Consider the following 27855-nt stretch of genomic DNA (forward strand, 5'->3'; position numbering starts at 1 on the left):
AGCATACACCTTTTTAATTTATATCATCTAGCATGAGATTTTAATCTTTCTACCTCTGAAATACCTTTTACCTCTAAAACTGTTGCCAATCAGAAATAAATTTTCCACATTAAGAATTTCAGAATAAACAGCAATGTTTGCAAGGAAAAAAAACCACCCCAAAACCTTATTCTTATCATAAAAAGAAACAGAGTTCTGCAAACAAAACTGAGAGATAGTTATATTGCTGTCGTGGTTTAACCGCAGCCAGCAACTAAACACCACGCAGCCGCTCACTCACTTCCCCCCCAACCAGTGGGATGGGGGAGAAAATCGGGAAAAGAAGCAAAACCCGTGGGTTGAGATAAGAACGGTTTAATAGAACAGAAAAGAAGAAGCTAATAATGATAATGATAACACTAATAAAATGACAACAGTAATAATGAAAGGATTGGAATGTACAAATGATGCGCAGTGCAATTGCTCACCACCCGCCGACCGACACCCCGCCAGTCCCCGAGCGGCGATTCCCCGTCCCCGCTCCCTCCCAGTTTGGCCAGTTTGGGTCAGGTGCCCTGGCTGTGTCCTGTGCCAACTTCTTGTGCCCCTCCAGCTTTCTCGCTGGCTTGGCATGAGAAGCTGAAAAATCCTTGACTTGAGACTAAACACTACTGAGCAACAACTGAAAACATCAGTGTTATCAACATTCTTCACATACTGAACTCAAAACATAGCACTGTACCAGCTACTAGGAAGACAGTCAGCTCTATCCCAGCTGAAACCAGGACAATTGCATACACAAGAACAACCAACAGCTAATGATTGGAAGTTTTGAAAACTGAAGAACACCCTGACTTCTAGCTGAATGGCTGCAATTTTATCAACCCCCCCCTTCTAATAAGACAAGTTTTTAAAAAAATCTGCTACAGGTAGCAAAAAATCTTACAGCTGCAGATTGCCTCCTATCTTCTCTGCTTTGATCCTAAAAGCCTTAACACTGCTCTTCTGGAGCACACCCAAAGCTAAAACAGTATCAATGGCAGCACTGTATTTAAGGTACAAGATGGTCTGCAGCATAGAAGAACATCTTGCATGGACAAGCTACCAGGCCAAATAGAAAAACCTTTCCCATACATCAAAACTCCTCTTCTGGAAGAGGGAAAGGAAGTCTGGAAAAAGGCCTTTCCTACGTAGACACTGATGGGGATAATAATTCTTAGTAAGATTTTTTTTCTCCCTCCAAACTCTCAAGTTAAGCAAAACATTGAGATGAATAGAAAAATATGTCTCCAGGATGGAGATCACAATCTGTTTTTTCAGGTTTAGTTTCCAAAATGACCTCTGATTTCCTTTAACAACACTTGCGGAGACCACCTAGAGTTTTCCTAACATGACAAAAAAAGTCTCATTTGGAGCTTTACATGTAACGTAACACAACTAAATTAGAAGATGTTGAATACTAAATACAGACTGTCCTAACACTTACAATTCCTCACTGCTTTTCCTCAGGACTTTTTCATCCATTTTTTAAAAAATGGAATAAGCTTAAAATGTTTTGACATTTCAACAGATTAAGTAAGGCTCGGTCATGTAACAGTAATGAGTTTCACACAGGAACACAATGGTTCAAAGATCAAGGCTGCTAGATGCAACTATTTCCAGGTCCGAAATATTTACACTAAGGAAAGGATTTTAACTTAGAGAAAATTAAGCTTTCATTAGGAAGTAATTTAGTTTAGTTTTCCTGCACTGAAATAAAAAACTAAAGCAGTTGAAATTATCACATCAGCTTTGCTTGCCATTTACAACAACTGGTATGTCATACCTTTTGTAAAACACTAAGGTGAAAACATAAATAATACATATGCAGTTAAACAAAAAAGTGATTAAAATCTGTTCTGCAACCATTTACGTTACATAAAAATTAACAGCTGCTAAATTCACAGTAACTTAAAATTACCTTTTTTCTAACTTTTGCATATAAAAAAAAGTTTACTATGTCATTTAAAACCAAATACTTAAACCCCAATGTCATTCCCAGTAAAAACTACTGTTCTTTGGCTAGTCATTTTGCAGGATCATGATATGTAGCTTTTTTTTTTTTTTTTGTTTCTCCTCACAGTCAGTAGCTTCCAATTACATTGAGGGAAGCATGGTATTTAATATATACTGAATTATGAAGATTGTTACTTACAATTAGCTGTTTCAAGCCTACAAATGACTGTTCTACAGAGCTGGCGTTTAAAACTTGTCTCTTCACTGCAGCTTGCTCCCCCAAGAAGCGAAGCATTAAGTCTTTTACTGCATCTCCCTTAGTGTTCATGGAACAGAAAAAGAAGAAACATAACAAGACACTTTAAAACATTATTTTAGCAAAATAAAATGTTGAATTAGAGCTGAGCAACATAGTTCTTTTCCCTTGAGAAATGCTTATTTTCCAGTACTTTTAACGTGAAATGAATATAAATGCATATATATTTACAGCATTTTAATGAAAGCTTCTAGATTTACTCCACATTATTTGCTTTATTCTTTTTTTTCAATGTTTAGGTTTCAATTCGCATAGAAACATTCAGGCTTATTTGCTTCTCATATTAATATCCTTCAAAGATCTTACAAATTACTCCTCAAAGATCTTACAAAATAATCCTCAAAGATCTGACAAAGCACAGTAAGTTTTACAGGTTTTCATAATGGATATTAATGTTGAAAGGCGCAATCTACTGATCGAAGATAAACCTGCACGTGATCAGCTAGCCTTAAGTATCCACAGAAAATAAACTTTGAGAGCACATAAACCCAAGTAAATAGCAACCCTTCAACCAGTATTCTTAATTTCAAAAGAATTAACTGCAGGAATCAGTCAGAGAAATTGGGTTATCGGAGCTCAGTAATTTGAAGACTTGGGAATAGTTGAGATATAGACATTTGAACCTGGAATTCAGACAAGATTAATCCTACATTTTACCACATAGAGCATCTAAGAGGAGGAGTGTTCAAATCCAGCTTCTATTTCCAGCTTTGCTAGGAATAAACTGAATATGCACCCTCTGTGCCTCAATTTCCCCTTCTAATCTTTGTTCAACTATCAATTTCTGTGCCTTCCCATCTGTTGGCTGACATCCTTGTGGTTCTGTGTACTACGGATTTTCAACTGGTAATCAAGAAATTCAAGCTTAACGTCAAGGAGCTACTGAAAAACTGTGGACCACACATTGGCAGATGTTGAAAACCGTGCTGCTACTGTCTGCACACTCTTCAGGTACCACGTCTGCCAAGACAGACTGTAGGACAGGGTGTGTGGGGAGTCCTAGTCTTGCTGGGACTGTATACATTACTGTATACAAGAGAGTGCCCTATGGTGTCAGAAGTCACCACGTGCCAAAAGCAGGTAACAGAAATTACTTCTGTAAGATTTTTGCCAATCTTATGTTTTTATGCATTTTTAATCTAGAAAAGGAAACATCTGAAAATAAGGAAAATTATCAGCAATATATTAACAATATACTTATATTTTTGTTTTTGAACAGGAAGCAATTCGGCCAGAGTAAAGATCTGTCTAGTTCACCATCCCGTTGGTGAATAGCAGATGTTCACAGGAACAGCGTAAGAAACAGGATAATCTCATACTGGTCTTTCCCAACTTAAAGCAGCCAGAACTTTACGGTCCACCTGTGCCAGGGGACATATTTGCCCACCATTTTTAAACACCCACTGATAGACATACCTCCCATGACATTTGTCTTGCTCATTTTTCGGTCTGTTTTTTCTGAACAAAAGTACATCCAAGGGCAATGAATTCTACAACTTAAAAACAGTTACATGGTCTGCAGAACAGTAACTTCTTTTGTTATGCTTACTACCCAACAGTTCCTTTGCCATAAAAAACAGCAAATCATAATCCTCTATTCACCTTAATTCTTTTATGAATTTTAGGTCATTATTCTTTTGTAAACCAAAAGGTCCTCTTCCTTTTAGCTACCACTCACAAAGAGAGAACCTCTGCACTCCTCACCATCCCTCCTCTCTCTGCAATGTTTTAATTCTATTGTATCTTTTCAGATCTGTGGTAACTATAACAGCATGCAGTATTTAAGATGGTAAAGCAGAAAGTGACCATGCAAAAATATAAGCAAACAAAGGAATATTTGCAAAAATCCCTCTAAAGGAACATGAAAACACTCACTTGAAGAACTGAGGTAGGAAGCTATTAGCACAGAGAGCAGGAAGCAAGCCACAAAGACTTTTGCCTAAAAAAAGGTGAGCTGCATAAAATACAGTAAACCGTAGCTATGATAAAAATAATTGATACTAAATGTTTGCACTTTCCCCATGGACAGTGATGGGAAATATGTTTTGTGTTTTCTGTCTAGTTTCTTGAGGAATGAGACTGCAACTACTGTTTCACTACACAGAAAATTTTTACCTCTAATGCTGTCACTTATCCTATGAATAAACAAGATTTCCATCTTTCAGACAGAAGAGTCTGAAGGATTAAGAAAAGATAGTATGTGCAGAATTACATAAATGCAAAAGAATTATTAATCCCCCAACAGGACTTTGGAGGAGGAAACATTACAAATGAATGTAATGAAACAAAGAATGTAATGACAGCAGACAGTAACTGATGAGGAAAGGCATAATGGAAAGAGCATAAAAAGCAGTACTCCAACTTGTTCCCACACTCAGAGAGCACAGGTACAGATAATCTGTAGCATACACAATCCAAGATAGTTTAAAAAATAATGTTTCTTGAATGATCAGCAAGAAGTAGCACACAGCCGAAATTCAGAACATTTAGTATTTTTCTTGGTGCGATTTATCTACTTAACACTTGTAATAAGAACACCTTCTGAGTGAGCAGGGCAAAAAAATGTATCAAGCTCTTCAATACACGTCATACAAAATTTCAGTCCTTCCCTGAAGCACGCTTACCGTTCACTGTAAATGCACTTTTCAAATAACTTCTTTGCCAACTGCATGCAGCCCAGTTTAACATCTTGCATTAACATTTAGCATTAGCAAAGTATTCATACCAAAGCTTTAATAACCATTGTTGGGAGCTGATTTAACATTGAAAACATGCCTCCCACAATGTTTCAGTTGACAATTCAAGTACTCTACAATTATAGTTTCAGTTAAATACACAATTTGCAGTACTAGAAGTGTATGGAACAATGACACCAAACTAGTGGATGTCAGGTCAGTCAAGGCATGCACTCAGGCCACTGAAAAGCAGTAACTGGAAGTGAGGGAAGTTGTATAAACATAAAGCACTTCAAAACTTGTCCCTGCTGACATGCCTGTGTGACTGCTTATAAATTCTACTCAATGAAGAAAGCAGCAGGAATGCCCTTTAATCCCACCGATGATTTTACATCAGGTCTTACTGTAGAAATACAACACATGGACATTGCCATAATGTCTTCTTTTCAATTATGTACTAAATGGTAGATCTGCATATATGCACATGCCCAGACTCAGGGACTCAGTACAAACAAGCTTTAATCCTTGACTGGACTGAGGAAGGTGTGAGAGAACTATTGTAAAAAAGGAGGCCTGCAATAAGGAGACCCTCATCCTTGGGGCCTGTGGAAGGGATCACTCCTTCTGTCCATCCCATTAGCTGTCAGGAGAGAAATACTACACACTCATTAAGGTCTAAGGGATTTTTTGGGGAAGGTGGGAAGGATCCTTCCTTTTTTTTTTGGAAGGAGTGGAGAAGGAGTAGCTTGCTATTACAGTGTTTTCTTTCGTGCTAATTATTGGGCTCTGTGATGAGAAACAAATTTTTTAAGATAAAGCTAACCCAAGAAGTAGCAGCAGCATGGCGCATGTCTAAAACTGGTATCATTTGTTGAAACCTAAGATTTGTCAGTTAATTCAGCTACAAATCTGGACCTGGTTCACTCCAGAAACTTTTCTGATAGTTCCTGCAGATTGGGAAATCACTGCAGATTGTTCTCTGCTTGTATTTGACTATTGACTGATAATCTTTGTTATGCTACAACTAAGGATTAAAGTATCCAGACCCTTAACACCATCTCTCTAGACAACAATTCTATTACCCAGAGACCTAGATATGAAAGAGTAGGATTAGCCTATTTCAAGAAAAAAATTCCATTACAATAGTTAGCCTTGGCTGAGCCATGAGGATAAAATTACTTCATGAGAAATACTGAATAGATCTGAGTGAAATTTTTTAAATTCTGAAAAAACACTTTATGCCTTCTCACCAGTTGGGAACTCTGATAGAAGAGAAAGAAATGAGTTTCCATTACTGTTTTTTCCTTCATGATCTCATCTGGAGTTTTCCCTTTAATTTGGGGGTTATCCCTTCCCAGTAGCTTGCTCCAGCACTCAATCTTTCTTATAGGTTATACCTTTTCACTGCTTAGGGAAGATACAAATGATGTGATTTCAGTCAGTGTTAACATTATTGAGAGCACTGTGAACATCAGGGAAAAATGTTATCTCCCACTTGGTTGCAACAGCGAATTCCACAAGCAAAGCTGTCTGCTTTCAGACTTCGTAGTACAGCATAGTGATTTCATATATATTCCAAATGTGAGCATTATCTCGCTAACTAGGAGGACCAGAAACAGACTACTTAAAAATACAACCAGCGTTGGATTCTATGGAAACTGTCAACACTGGTTTTCAAGGTACCCAACAAATTTCACTATGAATAAATCAGATCTGGTTTTAGCCCCTTCATGTATGAGTAGGCAGCAACATTAAATTTTCTAAGACTTGAAGTAATACACACAAGGTGACCATCAGCAACAGTATGAAGCACTATGATATACAGATTACTGGACAGCTCTTGTACAGTATTTCTAAAATATAAACATACACTAAGATACAGTAATAGACTCTTACCTGGATGTTATCAAATTTTAATCCAGGCATGGTGAGATTCTCTTTATCTATGAACACAGTGCTGTACTGTTGTGTGGCCACTGAAATTAGAACACTTCTGGTTTCTTCACTAGGAAGCCAAGCATCATTTCTTCTATCTAGTTCACTCATATTTAAGGCTGTAGCAAACGGGTCATCACTCCCAGCAAAAACAGCTTGGATTTGTGAGAACGGCTTGGGGGATTGAATTATTTCTAGAGATGATGGAGGACCACCTGCTTCAGGTGTCCCGTTTTGCACAGAGAAACTAGGGTTAGATGAAGCACAAGAACTGCCTCCACCATTAGAAAGAGAGGACATTTGTTCTGGAACTGAAGAGCTTGCATTAGGATTACTAACAGAAATAAAACTGGATGTGGTAAATGAATCAAAAAAATCAGAAGCTAAAGTATTAGTGTTAACGGTATCGCCAAAGAACTTGCTTAGACTAGGACTTGGTTGAACCACCTGTGGGTTAGACTTCACTGGAGTCTCAATTATACTACTAAAACTGGGAGATTTTACCATCTGAGGCTCAAAACCGTCAGGTAGGAACAACTGTGGCTGGGTATTAACGTTGTTTGCTTGGCTGAAGATGGTACACACAGGAATAGGCTCAGCCTCAGAAGATGGTTTCCTGGTATTGGGTGATGATATCTGGTCCTCAGGTTTGCTTTCATCAATATTATTTGGTTTTGTTTCAACAGGAACATTGTTTCCCAACTTTGGTTCTTCCTTCACGGCTTCCTGAATTGATTCTTCCTTTAAAGATGCCTGATCATCTGTTCCAATCTCAGAAATGTCTTTGGGTGTTTCTTCATGTTCGGTTTCACTCTCATTACTTAAAAACTCTTCTTTATCCACTTCCGCCTGTGTTTTCTGATTATCTTTAGCTTCCATTTGTTCTACAATTTCCTGGAGACAACCAAGTTCACCTGTGTCATCTTCACTGTTGTTTGGAGAATCTGAAATAATGACACTCTCCATCATCTGTTCGTTAAGTTTATCTATGAAATTGTTTGAATCTTCCGATACAGTTTCATTCCCTTCAGACTCAAACTCATCTCCACCAAGATCAATGGTTTCCTCGTGAAAGAGAATTTCCTCCTGAGTTTTCTGTTGAACTATGTCTCTGCTGTCATCTTCATCCGAGGCAGTCTTCGCATCCTTAGCATTACTTTCGTTATTCTCCATGGTAGCTGAAGGCAGAAAAATCCCCACCAAAACAAGTATTAGTTTTATTACTCAGGTATTGCTCAGGTGCCACTCTGAAACTCCTAAGCATCATACAAAGACTGAAACTCTTGCTTTAAAAATATAGTCGTTTCGCTATTTGACATGATGCATTCAACATCAACCCACAGAGTAAATTAATTCTGATAAAGGTTTTGTCCTTTTTTGCAAGTTGCAAAAATACGGGGACTGAAGAGCAAATGCCTCCCACCAAACACAGACAAAACCACACTGGCTTTTCTGCACACAAAGACTTCTTCCTCGGTCCCCATGTAAGAAGAGTTAAGAGTGGCTTCACGCCTGCCACCAGCGCAGGCTGCTCAGCCCAGGGCCGGCCGCGCAGGGTGGGGAGCGGCAGCGCTGCTTCCAGACCCCCGCCCCGCGGTCCCAGCCGTCCCGCGGCGCCAGCCGCCCCCCGCCCCGCGGCCCCGGGCTCCCGGCGACCGGCCCTGCCTCCAGCACCACCGCGGGGTCCCCCCAGCCATGACCGCCCCGCGGCGGGGGTGGCCGCGGCCTCCCCCACAGCCTCCGCCTGGCGCGGGCCGGGGGGCGCCGCTCTCCCTCAGGGCCTGGGGGAGACCCCGCCGCCCTCCCTCAGGGCCGCGTCCCCACGGCCGCCTCTCAGCACCCACCCGGGCGCCCCGCAGCCGGCACAAGAGCCACGCAGGCCGCGCTGCCGCCTCCCGCGTCCCCTCACCTCCGCGCCGCGGCGGCGACACCCCTGCTCCGCCACCGCGCCTGCGCCGGGGGGGCGGGGCGGGCGGGAGTGCGCATGCGCGAGCTCACCTCCCGGAAGCGGTGAGCGACGGGTAGTGCCGAGGGCCAGAAAGGCCGGCGGGCAGCGGGGTGTGCCGTGTTGTGGGACCGCGATGGAGGACGATGCGCCCGTGATTTACGGGCTGGAGTTCCAGGTGGGCGCCGGAGGAGACTGAAGGAGAGCTAGGAGGTGGTGGTCCTATCTCCGGGAATGTGGTGGCTGCGGGGCTGGGGGTGTGTGTGTGGTGGGGCAGGGGAGTGCTGGGGCCCGCTGGTGTTGAGGCCGGCGTTCCCTCGCCCCCCGCCCCCCCTGGCCGGCACCGGTGGCACCACTGGCTTTTGGTGGTTCTTGGCACCTGCCCGTCGCGTTGGGGTTTTAAAAGGTGGCTGAGCAGGGGGCCGGAGTTGGTCCCTGCTCCAAAACTTGCTGTTCGCAGGGCAGGTGCGGCAGGGTGGGTGCAGGGGCCGAGGGCAGGGCTTGTTTCCCCCCACGGTCGTGCACAGCCTGGCTGGTAGGGCTCCTGCTCTGTCACCAGTGTCTGGTCCCCCTCTGGAGAAGTCTTGGGCTGGCTCTGGGCTGGTAGGAAAATACCGGCAGTCTCAAAGAGATTCTAGTGGTTGTTTCTTCCTCTTCAGAAATTAAAAAAAGAATAAAAATGCTTTTGTGAGGAGAGGGCATGAAACTGTTTTCTGAAGTTGAAAATTGCAGTTGGTTATACCCAATTGTAAAGCTAACTTGATGTCTGTGGGATCTCCTGCTGTGCGTTGCCCGTCTGCGCACTTGTCCCATAGGACAAATCTGTCCATCATATTGGTGTTTATGGCTATAAGGAAATGGGACTGGCTAACTTAGGAACTTACTGATCATGTTCATGGAGGAACACAGGTGTCACGTTTAATAAAGTTTCTGCAAGTTCTGGGAAAATAAACAGCGGGGTAGCTGGATGGGTGAGAGGGACTCTAATTTATGATTCTTTCCCACAATAAGGGTTTTACTCAGCTGTTACATGTTCTTTTTGGCAACAGCTGGCTTATTGTTGCCATTAAAGCAGTAATAGGAGGCGCTGTGTTTCTTCTGCAGCTCACAGAGCAGTGTTTTCATTCTACAGTAAATGTAGTAATATAAATATGAACATGTGTACTGGTTTTTTTAGGCACCTTTACCAAAGTGCTCTTGGAAAGTAATATGTGAAGGTTCTTTGTTACAGGTTTGGGTGTCCTGGCTACTGAGTTGTGTGCTCTGTAATCCTGACTATACCAGTAGATCTCCTTAGCAAATTGTATATTTGTTTGGTTTTCCTCTTGTATAGGAGCTAGTGTGTAATATTCACCTGTACTAACTGTTGAATCTACTGAAATCTGGTAATACGCTGTCATTTTGTGATTGGCTAAAGATGGCTGTAACTTGTACTTCAAAATTTATAAAACTTAAACTATACTTAAATCTCTTTTGCAGAATAGAATATATATATCCTGTACTTAATAAAATTCGTAGCTTTTTTCTGGTAGGTCATATATAATAAGTCTTACAGAAATTTTTGAAAGCTATCCAGTGTGTTGTCTGGGACCTCCATGGACCTATGCCCTGCACCGCCCCAAATCATACATCTCCTATGGACCTCTCTTCTTCTTCTGCAAAGTATGTAACAGGGCTGTCTGGTGGGAGGATAAAGCAAAAGGACTAAGAAAGTGGCTGTAATCAAAGGGAATTACAGTTAATACAGATCATTTAGAGAGAAGTGGGGAAAAAAAAGATGGTTTATGTCTAAGTTGGGAGAGGAGCGTAGAGATGAAGGTTCTATTTCTGATCTCCATTAATTGCCAGTGTGGCTTTAAAACAAATTGCATCTCTGTGCTTTCTGAAAAAGGCTTTGATGGAGAGACTTAAACCTAAAACTGGTCTGATTTATCCAACTTGCATCCTCAGGTCTAATAAGAAAGATTACTATTCTTTTTAAGCCTGGATTCTTATCTGTCGCTAGACAGTAATGGCTAGCAGCATCATCACAACTACTGCTTCCTTCCAGTGTGTGTCAGAAGCACTGTGACTGAAAGCATCTCTTCAAATGAATCCTTCAGCCCAATTTCGTTGTTTGTTTTTTTCATTATGTTGGGGTTTTTGTTTTTGTTTTTTTATTTCCAGTCTTTACTTCAGCTCTATGACAAGCTTATTCAAAGTTCAGATTTGAAATTATAGAGTATTTAAAAAGAGGAAGGGATCTTCTTACTCTTGTTACAAATAAAAATTTTATGTTGCAAAACCATGACATCTAGAAGCTACATGAAGGGTTGCAGACTAAGAAGCTACACATGGCTCCAGCAGTCAATAAGAATCTGTCTTTGACCACTGCTGGAGAAAATGTAGTTGTGCAGATACGCCTTTCACCTGATCCAATGTGGCCAGGTTTGTAAGAACATAAAGCTGATTCCTCCTAGGGTGCTCTCCACCAACTAACTTAAAATTACTTCTGCACAATTTCTGTTCATTTTTATGTGCAAAATGTGTTTTGATGTATCAGCATAAGTAAGGTAACTTAGAATAATGAACAAATACATATTTCTCTTTTTTGAATCAAACTTTCATCAAAAAAAGGCTTAGTGGAACAGGGAAGTCTTCCTTAGAAGAGCCACACCACTCACAGTTCTGACAAATGAGAATGACAATTAAAGATACAAATCCTGAGCCCTTATACAACTGTGTGTAGTTACTTAGCATGTGTAACTACTGTGGAAGATGTTTTACCAAGTAACAGTGAGAAACAGGTTGGGGTTTTTTGTTTTGGTTTGTTTTTTTTCTGGTGTAGAGGGGGAAGCTAAACATCTAACAGCAAAACAAGATCAAAACTAGTGATGAATTCATTTTTCTGCATGATTAGTTAAATTTTTGACTTGGCTAGTTCCCCCTGTTTTACTAGATGGCTGCAACTCTTTCTTTTTTGCTCTTTATAACGTTCATATAACCCCCAAAATGTAGTTTCCTGGAGTGGGTTTTTTTTTTCTTCGCTGTCTCTGTGAGCCACATGAACATTGTACAGACATACAAAATATGTGTGAATGTTAGGGTGTGTGATTCTTTTTATGACTTCTTTTTTTTTAAAGACAATATCCCACCATAGTTGCTCTGTTCATCCAACTGTAGTGAAAATGAGAAAATTACAGAGTGGGTGGGGAGTGAAAATGTGAGATGCTGCTTGCATTGAGGACTGAGTGATGTGACTGTGGCTGCAGAACATTTCAGTACTGAAAGGTTGTCCTTCTCAAAGGAACCTTGGTAGACTTCACCAATATCCTGAATTATGAGAGTGTGGTAAATGGGGCACCAGGGGTATCACTGAGCGCTATTTTTTGTCAGTGAAATTATATGCTTCTCACTTGTCCAGAGTATAGTTGACCTATATTTACTATCTAACCTGGTGTACCTGGTATGTTTACTCTCTGTCGAATAGGCTTTCATTTTCAGGGATTCACAATTTTCCCCATCCTATTCTTTAAGTGTTTAAACAGTGATGTTTTGAGTACGTGTACAAGCACTACTGAATGTCCTGAAATACTGTATTGGCCTTAGTTTAAGGTTGACTGGATGATGCTTATACCCCTAGAAATGAGCTGTGTGGAGGGTTGCTTTCCAGGATAGGTATTTGGTGCAGTTGTAATGCCAACTGTGATACTTGCAGGGACAGCCTACATCTTGCTTGTTTAAAAGCGTGCAGAAGCTAGCCAGCATCATGCGGGGAGGGAGGATGAACATTGCTTGTGCCAGAGAGTGATAATTATGGAGCATGTGTTTGGCACATTTAATGGATTTTGGGGATACCACAATGCTGAGCTGAATTTCAGCATGCCAGATACTCCTACTGCATGTTACATGTCAGAAGTACATAGGCTTGCAAGGGAGAAGCATAATGAGCAGGAGGGAAGGACAGTAGAAAGCCTGCTGGCTGACCACAGAGCCGTACTACACAAGGGCAACTCCAGCTGCACCCTGAGATGTGGTCTGGCTGAAGCAGACTTAAAAAGAATGTACTGATGCTTTGTCAGAGTTTGTGTACTGCATTGTGGTCCTGTTGTGCTTCTTGAATAAGCAATACTTGGCCCGTATTGTATTTTCAGTTAGCTGTTAACAGGTTTTATGAATCTGAACAGAGACTATTGATTTTTAGGACTTTCTTGCCTGTTTGCAAGATTAAGGTGAAACTTAATTTCCCTAAAGCCACATGTGACTTATTATTCCAAGAATCTTAAAGCAGTGCAAAATACCAACTGAAATAGATTGGTCACAGGTCTTGCACAATGTGTGTATATATATAATATCAGTATGTATTGAGAATAGCTCAACCGACCTACCTTTGATGGAGTAGAAGGCAGGTGTAGATTTCTTAGAAAGAGGGGGCAAGGGGGACTTTTTAGGAATATGTATGTCACTTGTGCAGTACCCAGGGAAACATGCTGCCTTTCAGTCTCGGCTGTGTTTCTAGTAGGGCAGTGGAGCTTCTATTGGCAGTGGTGTTCTCTTCCCTGGGAGAGCTTTCATGGTCTCTTGTGGGATGAGAGAGGATGGCCTAAACAGAATGTAGACAATAATTTTGATACAGCTTTAGACATGTCTTTGGAGGATTTATCTTGAATATTGAATCAGTTCAAGAAACTGCATGATAATGTCTTAGTGAAATTACTAGTTTTTGTCTTAGTCCTCTTTCTCTTCTAAGATTACTTGCCTCATGAGTGCCAATCCTGTATATTTTAATCCAGGCTGAGTGTCTATTCTATCATTTTCCTACCTGGCTCTCTCTTCAGGACCCTTCTTGAGAGCAGCATGTCAGTTGGGAGGACTTCTTGTGGAACTACAATGTAACATACTGTTAGGTTTAAAGTTTTACTAGGGGGGAAAAAAAGTAGATAAGTGGCAAAACTCTCTTAACTAATCCCCCAAAGATCTTCATGATGCATGAAGTGGATCAGGTGGAAACTATTTCTTCTAGGACCCTTAAGCAATTAGCAGAATCTTGCTAATATTAGGTATTGTACAGACTAATGACAATATGAAGATAAGTTATGTGAACTTGAAGGAACTATTCAAAGATGATAGTTACCATTGTGGTTCATGATAAACGAACGGGATTTCTAAGGATGATTGTGCTATGCAAGGCTTTGTGTGAGGGTTGCTTCTGTTGCTGTGATGGTTTACAGAATCTGTCAGTCTTTGGAATAGGGTCAGTGCACTAAATACGTCAGTGGTGGGAATTCTTGTGCTGTGAAAGACTTGGAGAAAGCAGCTGTCTTAGAGCACTGAAGGTCACCTGGGCATGTGTGCTGCCAGCTTCTTCACTGATAGAGTCACTGCAGCTTATTACAGTCAATGATAAGAGGGTCTCCTGCTGTGGTGGGAGAAACAAGGCTGTCCTACCTAAGTAAAAATCAAAGTGTACCTACTTGAAAATTGAAATTATGCCAGAAGGCAAAAATAATTTTCATGACACTAGCAGCCTGAGGCTTCTCTGGTGGGGGCAGGGAACTTGTATTTTGCTTCCAGAATGAGGCATCAGCGAAGCCAGCCCTCCCCCCCCCCCCCCCCCCCCCCCCCCCCAAGTAGCAGTATACTATTTCTGGTTTACAGCATAAGCAGATGGTCAAATAACTTTAAATTCAGATTTGGGGACTGCAAGCCAAATACTGTGTCCTTTACATTTTGTACTGCAAGTTCACTGCTTGTTAGTACAGATTGATTGTATGAATTTCAAATGATACATGGGTTGCAGAAATTCTTTTGATTGTATTAAATGTAATACAAATATTCAGATGTTGGAGTCAGCGTATGTTTTCCTGTTTGCTGATACCAAACCAGTGCAATGCATCAGCAAGACAAAATACTTATTGAAGAAGTACTGATCCTTTTTTCTTTGCCTATTAATGCCCTATATAGTAACAATCTAATTAAAAAAGTAACTTTTATTTGGGTGGTATTTCAAAAGAGGTGGAGAAGGGAAAGTTTCAGGGGAACTTATGAATAAAGTGTAGAGATTCAGTGCATTACAGTTCCATAATGCACTTACTTTAAACCAACCTTCTTTATGTTTTTGAGGCTTGTCATTGTGTTCCTCTGGATCATCTCGTGCTGTTGTCAAGGACCCTTCTCTCTGCAGTCTCTGGTCTTTTTCTTTCTCTCAGAGGGTTTTATTATTCTGCAGGTAGTCTAAATTGTCAGGGTAAGGTAGAAGGTGGTCTTTGCCCAACATCACACTGTGCTTAGTGTAGGTATGGACATGATTCCCAGTCTCCAGTTAGTCTTTGCGTTCTGGCACAATGATTGCTGTTTCTTCTGCTTTATCTTTATACTGCTGTTCATCACACTTGTATTTTAGGTTTTTGCGTGCCCATTGCGTAAATAAATGTCTATTTTTGCAGTTGATTTGCAGTTAAGTTTTTGTTGTCCTTTTCCTTTGCGTGTGATGCATTTCAGGACCTGTTTCTAAGACAAGGGAGCAACTAGCTTATGTGGTGTCAAAGCTGTGTTTTAATTCAGTGTGAGCCTGTTATTGTTTAGACCATAATTACTATGTAAGCAGTAGGATCTGTTAAGCATGTGTGCCTGACAGGAATAACTTTTGAGGGACTGGGTTTCTCCCGATGAGTACATCTAGGGGTTTTTTTGGATAGGAGTGTGACGTCTGCTCAAGCCTGCCTTTGTTTCCTTACAGTTTGTGGCTGGTTTTTTTTTTCCTCGGGTTGACTTGTCCCTGATGTGTAGCTGCACTTGTTTCCCCATCACCATCACTGGGTAAAAAAGTCTGGTCATGTTCCTTGTTATTTTTCTTTCTTGTCTCATGGAAACCAGACTACATAGTTGGTTACCTAACCTGTGAACTTCTGAGAACACCTTACTAGCTTCCTGTGAGTCAGGATTTGTTTGGTGGTTGGGTTTTGGGTTGTTTTTTTTTTCCTTTGCCTAACCTTTGAGGATAATATGTGATGTTAATGTAGAATTTAAACTATTTTTCCCACAGCTTAGGATAACTTTTTTTCTCATTTGCCTTATTCTCTTCCTTAGATTGGTCTTAAACATTCTTGTTGGGATTGGATCTCCCTAGCCTTAGGCTGAATGGCTTTCCCTGGAAGTTCAAGCTTGCTCTAGGAAACAGTTGGAATTTCTTTCCATTAATATGTCTCAGCTTTTTGATTTCCCTCTCAAGCATGTTTTGCTATATCTTCATCAGACATTTTGGCAGCCTCCTGCATATTAACAAGTTCTCTGTCCTTTTCCACAGTGCATTCAACAAAATCTGATGCATAAAGGTGCATGACTGGTTCCAAACTTTCAGTCCTTTTTGTCTGTGAATTGTTTTCACAGGTCTTCTTACAAACTGGTACCCAGTTCATGATAGGTGATACACTATTCCTTTCACTTTCATTTGCCCACAGATAAGCAATATTAATCTGTTCTTATTTCAGATGCATGTAGCAAGGCTTCCTTCATGTTGTTATAAATTTGGTCTTCTAAAAATATATTGGAGTAATTCTCTGGAGTGTTCATGTGAACTCCTTCAAACTCTTCAGTAATTCTTTATTGATATCAATATTCAACCCTTTTTAATTTTTTTTAATCCATTTTATATTCCTTTTTTCTCTTCCCAGAAGAGTATCTTTTCTACGTCTTGTCAGCGAGATGTATCTACACCTTTGACTTTCATAGGGGCAATGCAATCTAGCATGGGTCTGTTAATTGCCAATTTTATTTGTAGACTTACTACATATCAGAACCTCTAGCAGTTCTGCAATCTGATACTCTCTTCTGTTGTGGATTAGCAAATTACTCAATACTGTGGCACAGATTCAACTGAGAGCGTAAAGGGATGTTAAGCTTTCGATAGTGGAGTCACCTCTCTGAAGTAAGCAACACTGAGGATACGTCAGCACTGTTTCTGCTCAAATCACTGTATTCAAACAAGTGCACTGTAGAAGTAAGGTGTACTCATCCAGTGGGCGTGTAACGGACTGTGTTGGAGATATGGATGGAAATATGTTATGTTGGCTCCCATCAAAAGGAGCTGTCATGACAGTCTGTACAGCTCTGATGATGATAAAAATTGTGCAAATTGCATGACCAGCTCAGTTTACTTCGCAAGAGTTTCATAGGATTGCAAACTAACGTAGGTTTGAAGGGACCTTTGGAGATCATGTATTCCAACACCCTTCTCGAAGTAGATTTGATAGATGAGGTTGTTCAGGGGCCTTGTCCAACTGAGTTTTGAATATTTTCGTAGTTGCTTAATTCCATGACTTATGGGAGCATCCTGCTCCAGTGTTCGACTACCCTCACTGTGAATTTTTTTTCCTAATGTCTACTCTGAATTTTCCCATGTTGCAACATATGTTCACTGCCTCTCATCATGTTGCTGTGTACTTCAAAGGAGAAGAGTCTGTCTTTTCTATACCCTCCCTTTAGATAGTTTAATCTAATCCACTGATTTTTTGTTTGTTTGTTCTTGTTTCTTTTTTCAAGTGAAAATATTTCACTTTAATGGTAGAGTTATCATTCTAACTAATTGGGAAAGGGCAGTAACTGCTGCTGAAGCAGTTAAAGTAGTCTGACGGCAAAGATACAATTTTGAGGCAAAAATAAATACCCTTACATTTCACGTCAGTGAAGGAAATTTAAGCCCAGAATGTCTAAACAAAGAAGTGATGCTGTCTAAGAGTGAGTGTGGACACCTGTGCAGCATGTCTCTAATCCTTCAATGCACACAGTAAAGAAAGGACTTGTCTTCTGGTAATGGGGTAGGCAATATTTGCTTTCTAGTTATCTGTGCACTAGCTACAGTTTCCATGGTAGGAATAGTAGCAGGATAGAAAGTTTTCTGTATCATTCATTACTTACATACTTGCATATGGGGAGGTGGTATGAAATCTTAAATCTGAGATGTTCAATCTCCAGTGGGAAATGCTAACACAGGATTTAGATCATGTGTAAAAGTAATAAATAATTTAAGTTTTTGTTTTCTTTTCTAGTAAAACTTCCTACACTCAGCTTCAGGTGACTCTTTACTACCCCCACCCCTCTCTTTTTGATCTCTGTCCCTCTATGGGATTAGTTTTACTTTCTGCTGTGGTAGAAGTATAGCATGTTCAAAGTTCATGCAGAATTTGTGGTTCTGCTACTAAAAGCATGGCAGCTATACTACCTTGGGAATAGATGATGCATTGTGAATGCTTTTTTTCATTTTTATTTTTCCATGCATGCATATAGTTATTCCTTTCTAGGTATGTAATTTATGGCTCTATGAAGTACTTCAGGATGCAGTAAATGAAAATGCCAGTTTATGTTTGCTCGACTAGATTCTGTCTCCCTGACCCGTATTGAACTTCAGTATGACCATTGCTATAGGCTATTCAGTTTTGTATTTCTGTTTAAGTATGAATTCACACCTTGTTTTAGAAAGTTTAAAAAAAAGAGTATTTGAGTTTTAACTGTACTATAGCAGGCCACCATGCTTTTTTTAAAAAACAAAAAAAACCAAAAAACCAAAACACAAAAAGCCAAACCACAAAAGTTTCTTGAATATGGCATGTGGAACCTAGTATTTCTCATTAATATGTTAAATGTATTTAAATATTTGAGTACATGCAATATTCCTTACGCTGGAGTCCTAAGATATTTTCTTCCTTTCTACCTCAGCCTTAACTTTTCTCCAAATTGATTTTGTCACCTTGAAAGATTCAGTGTGGGTAAGAGTGTCTAGCCCTATGATGTACAGAGTACTAGTCAGGAATGCCTTTGGAGCATGGTGATGCTATTCCCTGCATCTCTGCAACAATTGCTCAGCATCTGTTGTTACCCATAGAGATTTTTTTTTTTTCCCCTGAAAATGCAGGGATGAATTGATAATTGTTGCATTTCTTTGGTTTTCTGTTTTGTGATTATGTGCAACCCCTAATTTAGTGGAATAAATGAGAACTGGGGAAGCTACAGACTATTATGCAGAATAAATACATAGACTTTGAAAAGCCTCTAAGGAGGGGTGGTTCTTTCAGATTCCTTGGCAGATTTGTATGGTATTGAGAAGTCTTTGCTGTTTGCTTTCCAAAGGCAGGATTTCCTTTGTGTTAGCTGAGTGGAATTTTGACTGCATATTATAAACTTCCTTCTAGACTGTTAAAATATTTGGTTAGAGCATCAATCACAATCAAGTTGCCTCTATATCACCCCTGTTTTATAAAATTACCTGCTTTAAACCATGCACATGTCCTTATAGAGCTGTTGGTGCATATGGAATTTGGACATGTAACCAAAAGGTTCTTTGGAGTTCATGATGTTTTAATCTTTGCTTGCTAATAATTTTTTCCTAGTCTTAGGCCCTCTTTAAAATAAAATTATCTGATTACATATGTTGTTGCATTGTCTAGAAGCATCAGTTAGGTGGGGCTTTGCTGTGACAGTGTGTGGAAGGATGACTTGTTTTCTCCCTGTTCACATCTCTCAGATGTGTGTTCTGGGTATTTTCTATGCATCACGGCAATTTTCTTAGTAAATAATACTTTAATATCTTGGGTAGTAAATGCTTTTGGGGGCTATATGCAGTTTAGTGTCCTGTGAATGCTGACTTTTTATAAAAATAGTAAGTTCTATTGGTTTAGATTAATCAATATTCATTATATTCATATATATGCTTTTGTTTATTTGCCATCTAGTAGCTGCAGTCATGAAGCAGGATGCTTTTGTGAAATATATTTGCAACCTGCTCTGGTAGATTACAGTGCAAGATGACAAACTTAAGGCACTCATCTTGATCTTGACAGCACTCCAAATTCAGTTATGTTGTTCATCACGAGGGTTACTCAGTGTCTTCATCATCTGTTGAAATAACTTCTGTTTCTCTAAAAGTAACTCAAAAGTAGACAAAATTGGACATATCTTTGTGCAGGAGACAACTGGAAGTCATTGTACTGTTATTTCTATTATGAATCAGATATTCCTGATTTATGAACACTTAATGAGTTTGAACCTTGTATTCTTTGGATGCTGTAGTCTTTTATGACACAGAATAAACAATAGTGTGTTTCTTGTTGTGAAATGTGTTTAAATATTTTTCTCAGGCCTTTTTTTTTTTTTTTTTCCCCTTGCAAAATGGGAAATAATTTAAAAATATTTTAAAGAAGACATAGGGAGGCTGATGACATAAATGTTACCGTGTATTGACATAATTTTACTTTGGGCACTTTGTGTCTAATCTGATGCATTTTTGAAAGCAGCGTGGTAAGACCTACTCAAAAGGCCTTAAAAAGGGGTGAAAACCCCCTTTATTTCTTTATTTTATTGATGATCCTGGAGGCCTCTTCTTCTGTTTGACTTATAGAAACAACAGAAGCTTGCTTGATTGAAAGAGATACATAGCTCTTGGCTTATTTCTAGTGTTTTCTTCAAAATAGTTGAAAGCAGATCTGAAATGAAAAGGAGCTCTTGCCAAAGATCTGCAAATGTAAATTATGTTCAAGACAAAATAAAAGCTTTTCTACAATCTTCTTGGTGAACTTTAGTTGTTTCTGTCAATCAGAAACACTGTCTAGGCTTGTTGTAGGTAAGTGCTGCATAAACAAGAGAGCACAAACAAATCGGTACGCATTCACACTGATCTCTGATTTGCATTTGAGTATGTTTTGAACACAAACTACTTACTGAAACATGCTCTGTAGTGCTTTTTTCCTATATAAATGTAACACTACTAGCCTATACTTACCAAGCTCATTTGCATTTTTTAAACTTTCTATGCTGAATCTTAAGCAAAATATTACGTTGTCTAAAACACACATTTCAGATGCAAGATAAGAAGTACCTGCTCTGTAGGAGTTCAGAACTTATTCTGAAAAATGAGTTGGTTCTTATTGTTACTGCCAGACAAGGGCTTGGATTGCTTTGCCTTATTTAAGAAACATCAGATCTCTTCAAATTGCTGTTCTAGAATTAAGTTGTTCTAAATTTATTTATTGTGATGTAATGTATTTCAAATATTCCCTTTCAAGCTTCTAGGCATCTTTCTGATATTAATTTAAAAATAAGTTTCAAACAGGACTATATTGAAGCTAAATGTTCCTGAATCGAGAATGTAATCATTAGCTAGCTGCACGACAGGATGGCAGTAAGAAGGGCCATTCAACAGTTACCTGAATCCTTCCGAAGTATTTGCTTGCAATACAGGCTTTAGTGTCTGAAGAGATCTGAACTATTTTATGCCAAACAGGATGTGAATTGCAAAGGTTTGTTTTCCTGTTTTGACAAAAAAAAAAATCATATTGAACAATATAATTAGGGTATCTTTTGCATGGGAAAGTAGTGGATGTTCCTCACAGTTTACTTAGAGTTGTGAGAAGTGCCTTTGAGTGTTAGTTTACCTCCCATTTACTCAAAATTAGCTAAGAGAGTCTCTGCTAATGACTAGTGCAAACTAGCAATTGTGGGTTTAGTTCAAGCTATACTTTATTTCTCAATGTCTTCCATGGCCCTTAACTGTTTTGTTTTGCTTCTACCAAGACTGTGGTTGGTGCAAGTTGAAGAAGCAAGGCAGAGAGTCTAGCATTCTCAATAATACAAAAAATTAATAAGATTATAACAAAATTTTGATAGGTAAATAACAAGTTATTTCTCCTATATTCAGACAATTCTTATCTTTAGTGGCCTGGAGTAGAAGAGAAGGGGGTTGTTTTTTAACTTTCTTCTAAACTAGGTGGTTAATGGTAAGAAAAAGAATTCATTTTATGTAGGCATCTTCAGTCTGAATGAATGGTTTGAAAACTTCTGCGGGAACAGTCTCTTTCTTGGATTATTTTAGCTAATGTATTTAAGGATTGATCACTGTTCTATAGAAGTTTTTTTGGTTGATAAAGGAGAATTAGTTTGGAAGAACTGCTATAATATTGAATATTATCACCGTTACAATGAAGGCTAGATAATGTATTTAGCACCTCTATGTTCCACACACCTTACAAATGTGAGAAACTGCACAAAAAAAATGTATTAACCAAAATGGACATAAAGGGCGGGAAAGTCTGCAGATTGTAAGAATGTAATGCTTAAAATGATAATTGATACGTAAGCTTCAAGATTTTGCTGAAATTAATGGATTGCTTTTCTAATGGCTTTCTTCTTCCCTAGGCACGAGCTTTAACACCTCAGACAGCCGAAACAGATGCAATAAGATTTTTGGTTGGAACACAGTCTCTTAGATATGATAATCAGGTAATTTTTCTGTCAAATGTCAGTTGTAATTTTTTTCCTCTTTTTTTTTTTTAACATTGTTCCAATATAATTTCTCCTCCTTTCTCCCCCCTGTTGAATTTGAACATTAAGTGATAGTCAAGTTGAAGACTCGTGTGAGTAGAATGTAAAGACATTGGTAAGAAATGTAGGTGAATGAAAGCTGTGTATATTTTCGTAGAATTTATAAGAGTAATTTAATTTTATGACTAAATCAGGTTGGTTTAGTAAAGGAACTGCCATATTTTTGTTAATTTAAATCTATAGATTCTCTGGAGCTATCTTTAAACCACAGAAGAGATGCAAAGTAAAACAAAAGTCTTTAAGCCTTGATTGCCTCTAATGGGACTCCTGGTACATGCACAGTTCTGTGTATGTGAAGCTTCATAAACTGGATTCTTCATTATTAATTATTGGCAATCAGCTATGACCTTTCTGATTGTAAGTTTAACAATAATTGAAACTAAAATTTGAGTGACTTTCGTGGCTCAATTTCTATTGGGCTGTTTCTTCTGCGGTTAAGAGTACAATACTTCTAGTTGTACAGCAACTTCAGTTTTTGTGACTAAATTTCAGTAAATGCTGTCATACTGAAAGAAGATCTTGAGGCCAGAAGAATTAAAGCTGTACTGAGTGCAGGTGGCAAGGCTTTGGTAGCAGAGGGGCTGCTGTGGTGGCCTCTGTGAGAAGAGGCCAGGGATTGCCCGTGCCAGACATGGCTGGTTCCAGTGAACCTGCCACAGGACACAGCTGAGCTGGTCAGCCTGGTGGCACCTCTGTGAAACCATTTAAGAAAGGGGAGAAAATGCTGGATGGAAGGAGGAGGAGGGAACAAAGACTGAGAAACAGTGGAGGAAACAACACAGGTGAGACCAAGGTCAGGAGGAACAGAAGGTGCTCCGTGGTGGAGCATGTATCCACTGCACCCTGTGGAGCACCTGTGCTGAGCAGGCGGATGTTACTGAAGGAACTGTGGCCCATGAAGACCCCACACGGGAGCAGAGGAAAAGAGTGAGATGGAAAGAATGTCAGAGAGAAAACACTATGTACTGACCGTACGTACCATACCACTGCCACACGTCCCCCTGCACTCCTTGGAGGGGGTTAGAGGAGTCTGGAGTCAGGTTAAGCCTGGGAAAGGGGGGAGAGAAGGTGCTGATTTAAGGTTTGTCTTTTTCTTTCCTACTACCCAAGTTGCTAATTACATTTTTATTTTAAGTGGCAATAAATTAATTAATTAACCCAAGTCAAGTCTGTTTTGCCCGCAACAGTAATTGGTAAGTGATCTCCCTGTGTTTAGCTTCGCTCATGAGCTTTCTCATTCCTATTCTTATTTTTTCCCCCTGTCCTACTTGGGGGGAGAAAGTGGCTGGGGGGGAGTCTGGCTGTTAGCCAAGGCTAACACCCACCACAGAAGCCCCTGGAATGGGTACAGTCATAGAATCTGCTGAAACTGATCTGTAATGGACTGCACAAAACTAATTCAGAACCATAGCTCTGGGAGATGTGAGCTGTCAATTCTCAGTGAGGTTTTGAGTTTGTCACTCAATGATAATACTGTATAAGGCTCAAGGAAAAAAACATGCAAAGGTAGAAGGGGGATGGAGTATTCAGTTTCTTTACGTTTCAGGAAATACTTGCGAGACCAATAACAAGAGAAGTGGCAGACAAACTTAGTTAAAAATAAATACACACAATTATATTTTTGATTTTGCTGTCTCAGATGTTCTTCAGACATTTGATTATAATGTAGTTTTCTACTGTAATTTCTATGTGGTTTTTTACTTCTTGGTTCAAACTAATTAAAATCTGGTAAAAAATTGTAATTGGAGAATGATGTTCACTTATCAGTTGATATCCAGCAGATCTTCAATAATTTAAATGTTCTGATTTAGGTAAGTTGATTTGGCATATACTACATATTTTAGAAATATTTACACATATTTCAACTTTGAGTATGCTTTTCTTTTCCATTGAGTAACATTAATAATAGAAGTGCAGGACGCTTCCTAGGGTATTAACAAATGTTTGGGGGTTATTGGCCTTTAGCTGTGCCTCAGGCCATCAGCTCCTCTCAGCTCCTTACTAATCCACAAGAAGTGCCCTAGGCCTGAAGTCATTATTGCTTAATTCAGCACTAGGTTCTCTAGATTTGCTTAAAAACTTTTTTAGTTACCTAACCTATCTCAGGAGCTGGTTTGCAACCTCTAGTTGCAACCAAGTACTGCACCGTGAGAGGTTTCTTATTCAGTGCCATCATGTGCAGAATATTTCTTCCCTTCTGGTCATGGACAGGTATAGTGCAAATGAAAGAGTAGGAGTTGCACAGCTGGCATGGTAACTTGTGCCTCATTGAGGTTTATTGCTGTATGAAGCAATTTAGGCATGCATAGGAGAACTGATGAAAGTATTTTCCTATCAATACTGGTATTTCAAAGGAAAGGAAAATGTTTATAAGATTTTATATTCTGTCAATATTTGAGATATTAACAGTGTGTAGTACTTGTCATTTGGTCCTCATAACTTGCTGGAAAGTGTTTAAGTAGCTTCTCTTTGCACTGTGTTCTACGCAGTGTAGTTTTGGAACTTTTGTCCTCAGTGCTTTCATTGCTGCTGAACTGTGGCTTTTTATACTGTTCTTAGTTTGATGCATTTACTGTATGCTTTGGAAACATAAAGGAAGTACGTGTCACTCTTTTCTCATCTCTCTCATTCTCAGAACTCTCCAAGTTATTTTCAGTCTTGTGTTTTAGAACTTGAAATACTTATTTTCATGGTTTACCTTAATGCATAGCATTATATAGGCACAAAGCAGGGCACTGGCCAAACTAAAGCAATTCTCCAGCCTCTGCTGCCCATGAGTGCCTGATGAAGGAGAATCAATTATGGAGACTGCATAATTGAAGAAAAAGAGATGTTTTGTGTTGAAATTGGTTAGTTTTAGTCTCCCTCCCTTAGTAATTTCCTTAATAATTCCTCCAGATTTTGAGGAGAACTGAATAGTTATTTGTTCTCATTGAAATCTTGCTACATTTTCCTTGATACTTAGACTTGTGTTCATTGGGAATTTTTCCCAGTGTAATTAGAGCAGATTAGTAACTCACTTTTTTAGTTAATGGTAATAAAACCAGTCACTTCTAGGAGGTGTTTCCCACAAGGATCGTGTTCCACAAGTGTTATGAGTACACATATCATTAACCATTACACTACATTCATGTTGAGAAAGTTCTGTGTGGACTTAGCTTACTTACACTTACAGTTTTCTATATCTTCATCGATGGTGTCCATAGGCTGCAATAACTAATCCATGGTAAAGCTCATTTCTACACTTCATCAGGAAAAGTTAGAAAGATCATGATTCAAGACCTGGAGGATAACACCCTGCAGAACTGAAATTTGTCCAGTTCTGTCAGACAGTTATTATAGGTGAATATTTCTTTCTGGAAATATTTGTCTTCATGGCATCACACTGGTACAGTATTTGGTATTAGTATATTTTCTATAAAAATTCTCTTGTTTTAGTATTTAGTGAAGTCACTATTCCATATGATAAATATAATTTATCGTGTATTCAAATCAACATGATTAAGAAGATCCTTAGCAGAAAAACACTGGGGGAACTTTTTCTGTTAAGCTGATCAACTTTTCCTGGTAGACTGTGTTGTTTGGCATAGCTGTGAAAGATGTCATTTTTCAACTCAAGGTTATAAACAATACCTGTGCATAAGAATTAAATTTCATATTTCCTAAAAGTCTCAGTCTGGACTTTAATCGGTTAACTGTGTATTTCAGCAGTTTCCAGCTATCCATGATGTCAGCTGAAGCAGAAACATAACAGCAGAGGAGAAATTGGTTATCTGTGCCTTCAAAGGGCTTCAGCTGGGGTAAAGAGCACTCCCTTAGCTTATGTGCTGAGTGACCCTCTTAACTTGGTTAATGTGGGTAGAGAATGTGTGTGACTGTAGTAAATGGGATTGTGTTTCACCTTCGGGGACTTGGGTTGAGCTGTCAAAGGAGACTCCAGTGACTCGAATGGAAGGTTCCTCTCCCTGCTTTTGTTTTTTGTTGTTTTTTTTTTTTTTAGATAGCACATTTGGCAAATCTGATTGTGCCTTGCATGGGAAACTAAAATAACTTTTAATTTTTAAACTACGACAGATCTTCACATATTTTACACTGTTTCGCTAGTAAAAACCTGATTCGGTAAACTGAGAAATCCCTTTCTCTCTGTTATGGTAAAGCCAATTATTTTGCTGTGTAAAAATAACAACAGGAGTTACTCTTCTTGCCATGAGTCTATTGAAAATGTTTTACCTTATAGTTGTGAATATGTTGCTGTTCTTTACTTTCCAGTTCTGTGCTTGTAAAGTAGCTGTTTGACTTGTCAACAGTTTGAGTTCTAAGTTTATTCAGAACATCAAAATTTATCTGATAAGAGCAGCATAGAGGCTGAACAGATGATGTCTTTCAATTTTTATTTAAAAAAAAACAACAAAAAAAAGGGATGAGGTTAAACTGGTCTTTAATGATGAAATGAGCAAGAGCTTTCTGTATAGATGGAAGCTCTTGAATTGGGACACAGGGAGTAGATGAGAGAAGGGATATACGGAAAGCCAAAATAAAGTGAAACGATAGATAAGTCTAAGTGATGTTACTCTGGAGAGTTTTGAAAGGCAGCAAGGTCACTCTTTAAGTTGGACAGGAAGATGGATATGCAGTTGTTGGGGTGGATGGATAGTGTCCTGATTTCTGGGTAGATTTCTAGGTTCAGGGGAACAAATGAAGTCTGAAAAGACAACTTGCTAATCAGCTGCAGAGCTGCTTGTATGTCTTGGATGACAGAATGGAAGAACAATACAGGTGATGAGGGTCTACATTACATTTGAAAGAGGAGTTGCTGATGACAGTGTTTGGACGAGAAAGAAAAAGGTAACATGTAAACTCAGCCATTTAAAAAAAAACAGTGTGTAATATTCCCAGTTTAGACTAAATTGAGACCTATTTAGCAGCTTCTGTATTTTAAGAAAATTTTCTGTAATACTGTGTAGCTAAGATTTTTGCAGTGATTCAGTAGTTAATTCAGTAGACTTAATTCAGTCATTATGTGGTAGGTTGACCCTGGCTAGATGCCAGGTGCCCACCAAAGCTGCTCTATTACTCCCCCTCCCTCAGCTGGAGAGGGGAGAGAAAATATAACAAAAAGCTTCTGAGTCGAGATAAGGACAGGGAGAGATCACTCACCAATTACTGTCACAGGCAAAACAGATTCCACTTGGGGAAATTGGTTTCATTTATTACCAATCAAAAGTCAAGAGTAGGGTAATGAGAAATACAACCAAAACTTAGAACACCTTCCCCCCACCCCTCCCTCCTTCCCAGCTCAACTGCACTCCTGGTTTTCTCTCCCTCCTCCCCCCGGCAGCACAGGGGGACAGGGAATGGGGGCTGGGGTCAGTTCCTCATATGTTGTCTCTGCCACTCCGTCCTCCTCAGGGGGAGGACTCCTCACTCGTCCCCTGCTCCACCATGGGGTCCCTCCCACAGGAGACAGTCCTTCACAAACTTCTCCAATGTGGGTCCTTCCCATGGGCTGCAGTTCTTCACGAGCTGCTCCAGCGTGGGTACTTTCCACGGTGTGCAGTCCTTCAGGAGCACACTGCTCCAGCGTGGGTCCCCCGCGGGGTCACAAGTCCTGCCAGAAAACCTGCTCCAGCGTGGGCTCCTCTCTCCACGGGGCCACAGGT

At 39.6% G+C, this 27855-nt stretch overlaps 2 protein-coding genes across 9 annotated transcripts in view; one reads left to right on the forward strand and one right to left on the reverse strand.

The window, feature by feature from the left end:
* TRAPPC12 (trafficking protein particle complex subunit 12) overlaps positions 1–8856 on the reverse strand; it is a 56080-nt gene extending 47224 nt beyond the window's left edge. For 2 of the 3 annotated variants that reach the window (XM_052810297.1, XM_052810295.1), the window contains exons 1-3: positions 8810–8856; positions 6862–8078; positions 2174–2290 (exon numbers count right to left, since the gene is read on the reverse strand). In XM_052810297.1, coding sequence (XP_052666257.1) covers positions 2174–2290; positions 6862–8073 — 1329 coding nt within the window. In that variant the 5' untranslated portion in view covers positions 8074–8078; positions 8810–8856. Of the gene's footprint in view, positions 1–2173; positions 2291–6861; positions 8079–8744; positions 8775–8809 lie in introns of those variants that run through there. The other variant, XM_052810296.1, reaches the window with a different exon arrangement.
* Positions 8857–8899: 43 nt separating this feature from the next.
* EIPR1 (EARP complex and GARP complex interacting protein 1) overlaps positions 8900–27855 on the forward strand; it is a 108976-nt gene continuing 90020 nt past the window's right edge. For all 6 annotated transcript variants that reach the window (XR_008238445.1, XM_052809191.1, XM_052809189.1 and 3 more), the window contains exons 1-2: positions 8900–9023; positions 22010–22093. Coding sequence is in view for 5 of the 6 variants with exons in the window: in XM_052809191.1 (XP_052665151.1) it covers positions 8982–9023; positions 22010–22093 (126 nt within the window). In the remaining variant the exon portion in view is untranslated. The remainder of the gene's footprint in view (positions 9024–22009; positions 22094–27855) is intronic.

The sequence above is a fragment of the Harpia harpyja genome, chromosome 15 (genome assembly GCF_026419915.1).
Source record: "Harpia harpyja isolate bHarHar1 chromosome 15, bHarHar1 primary haplotype, whole genome shotgun sequence".
Taxonomy (NCBI): domain Eukaryota; kingdom Metazoa; phylum Chordata; class Aves; order Accipitriformes; family Accipitridae; genus Harpia; species Harpia harpyja.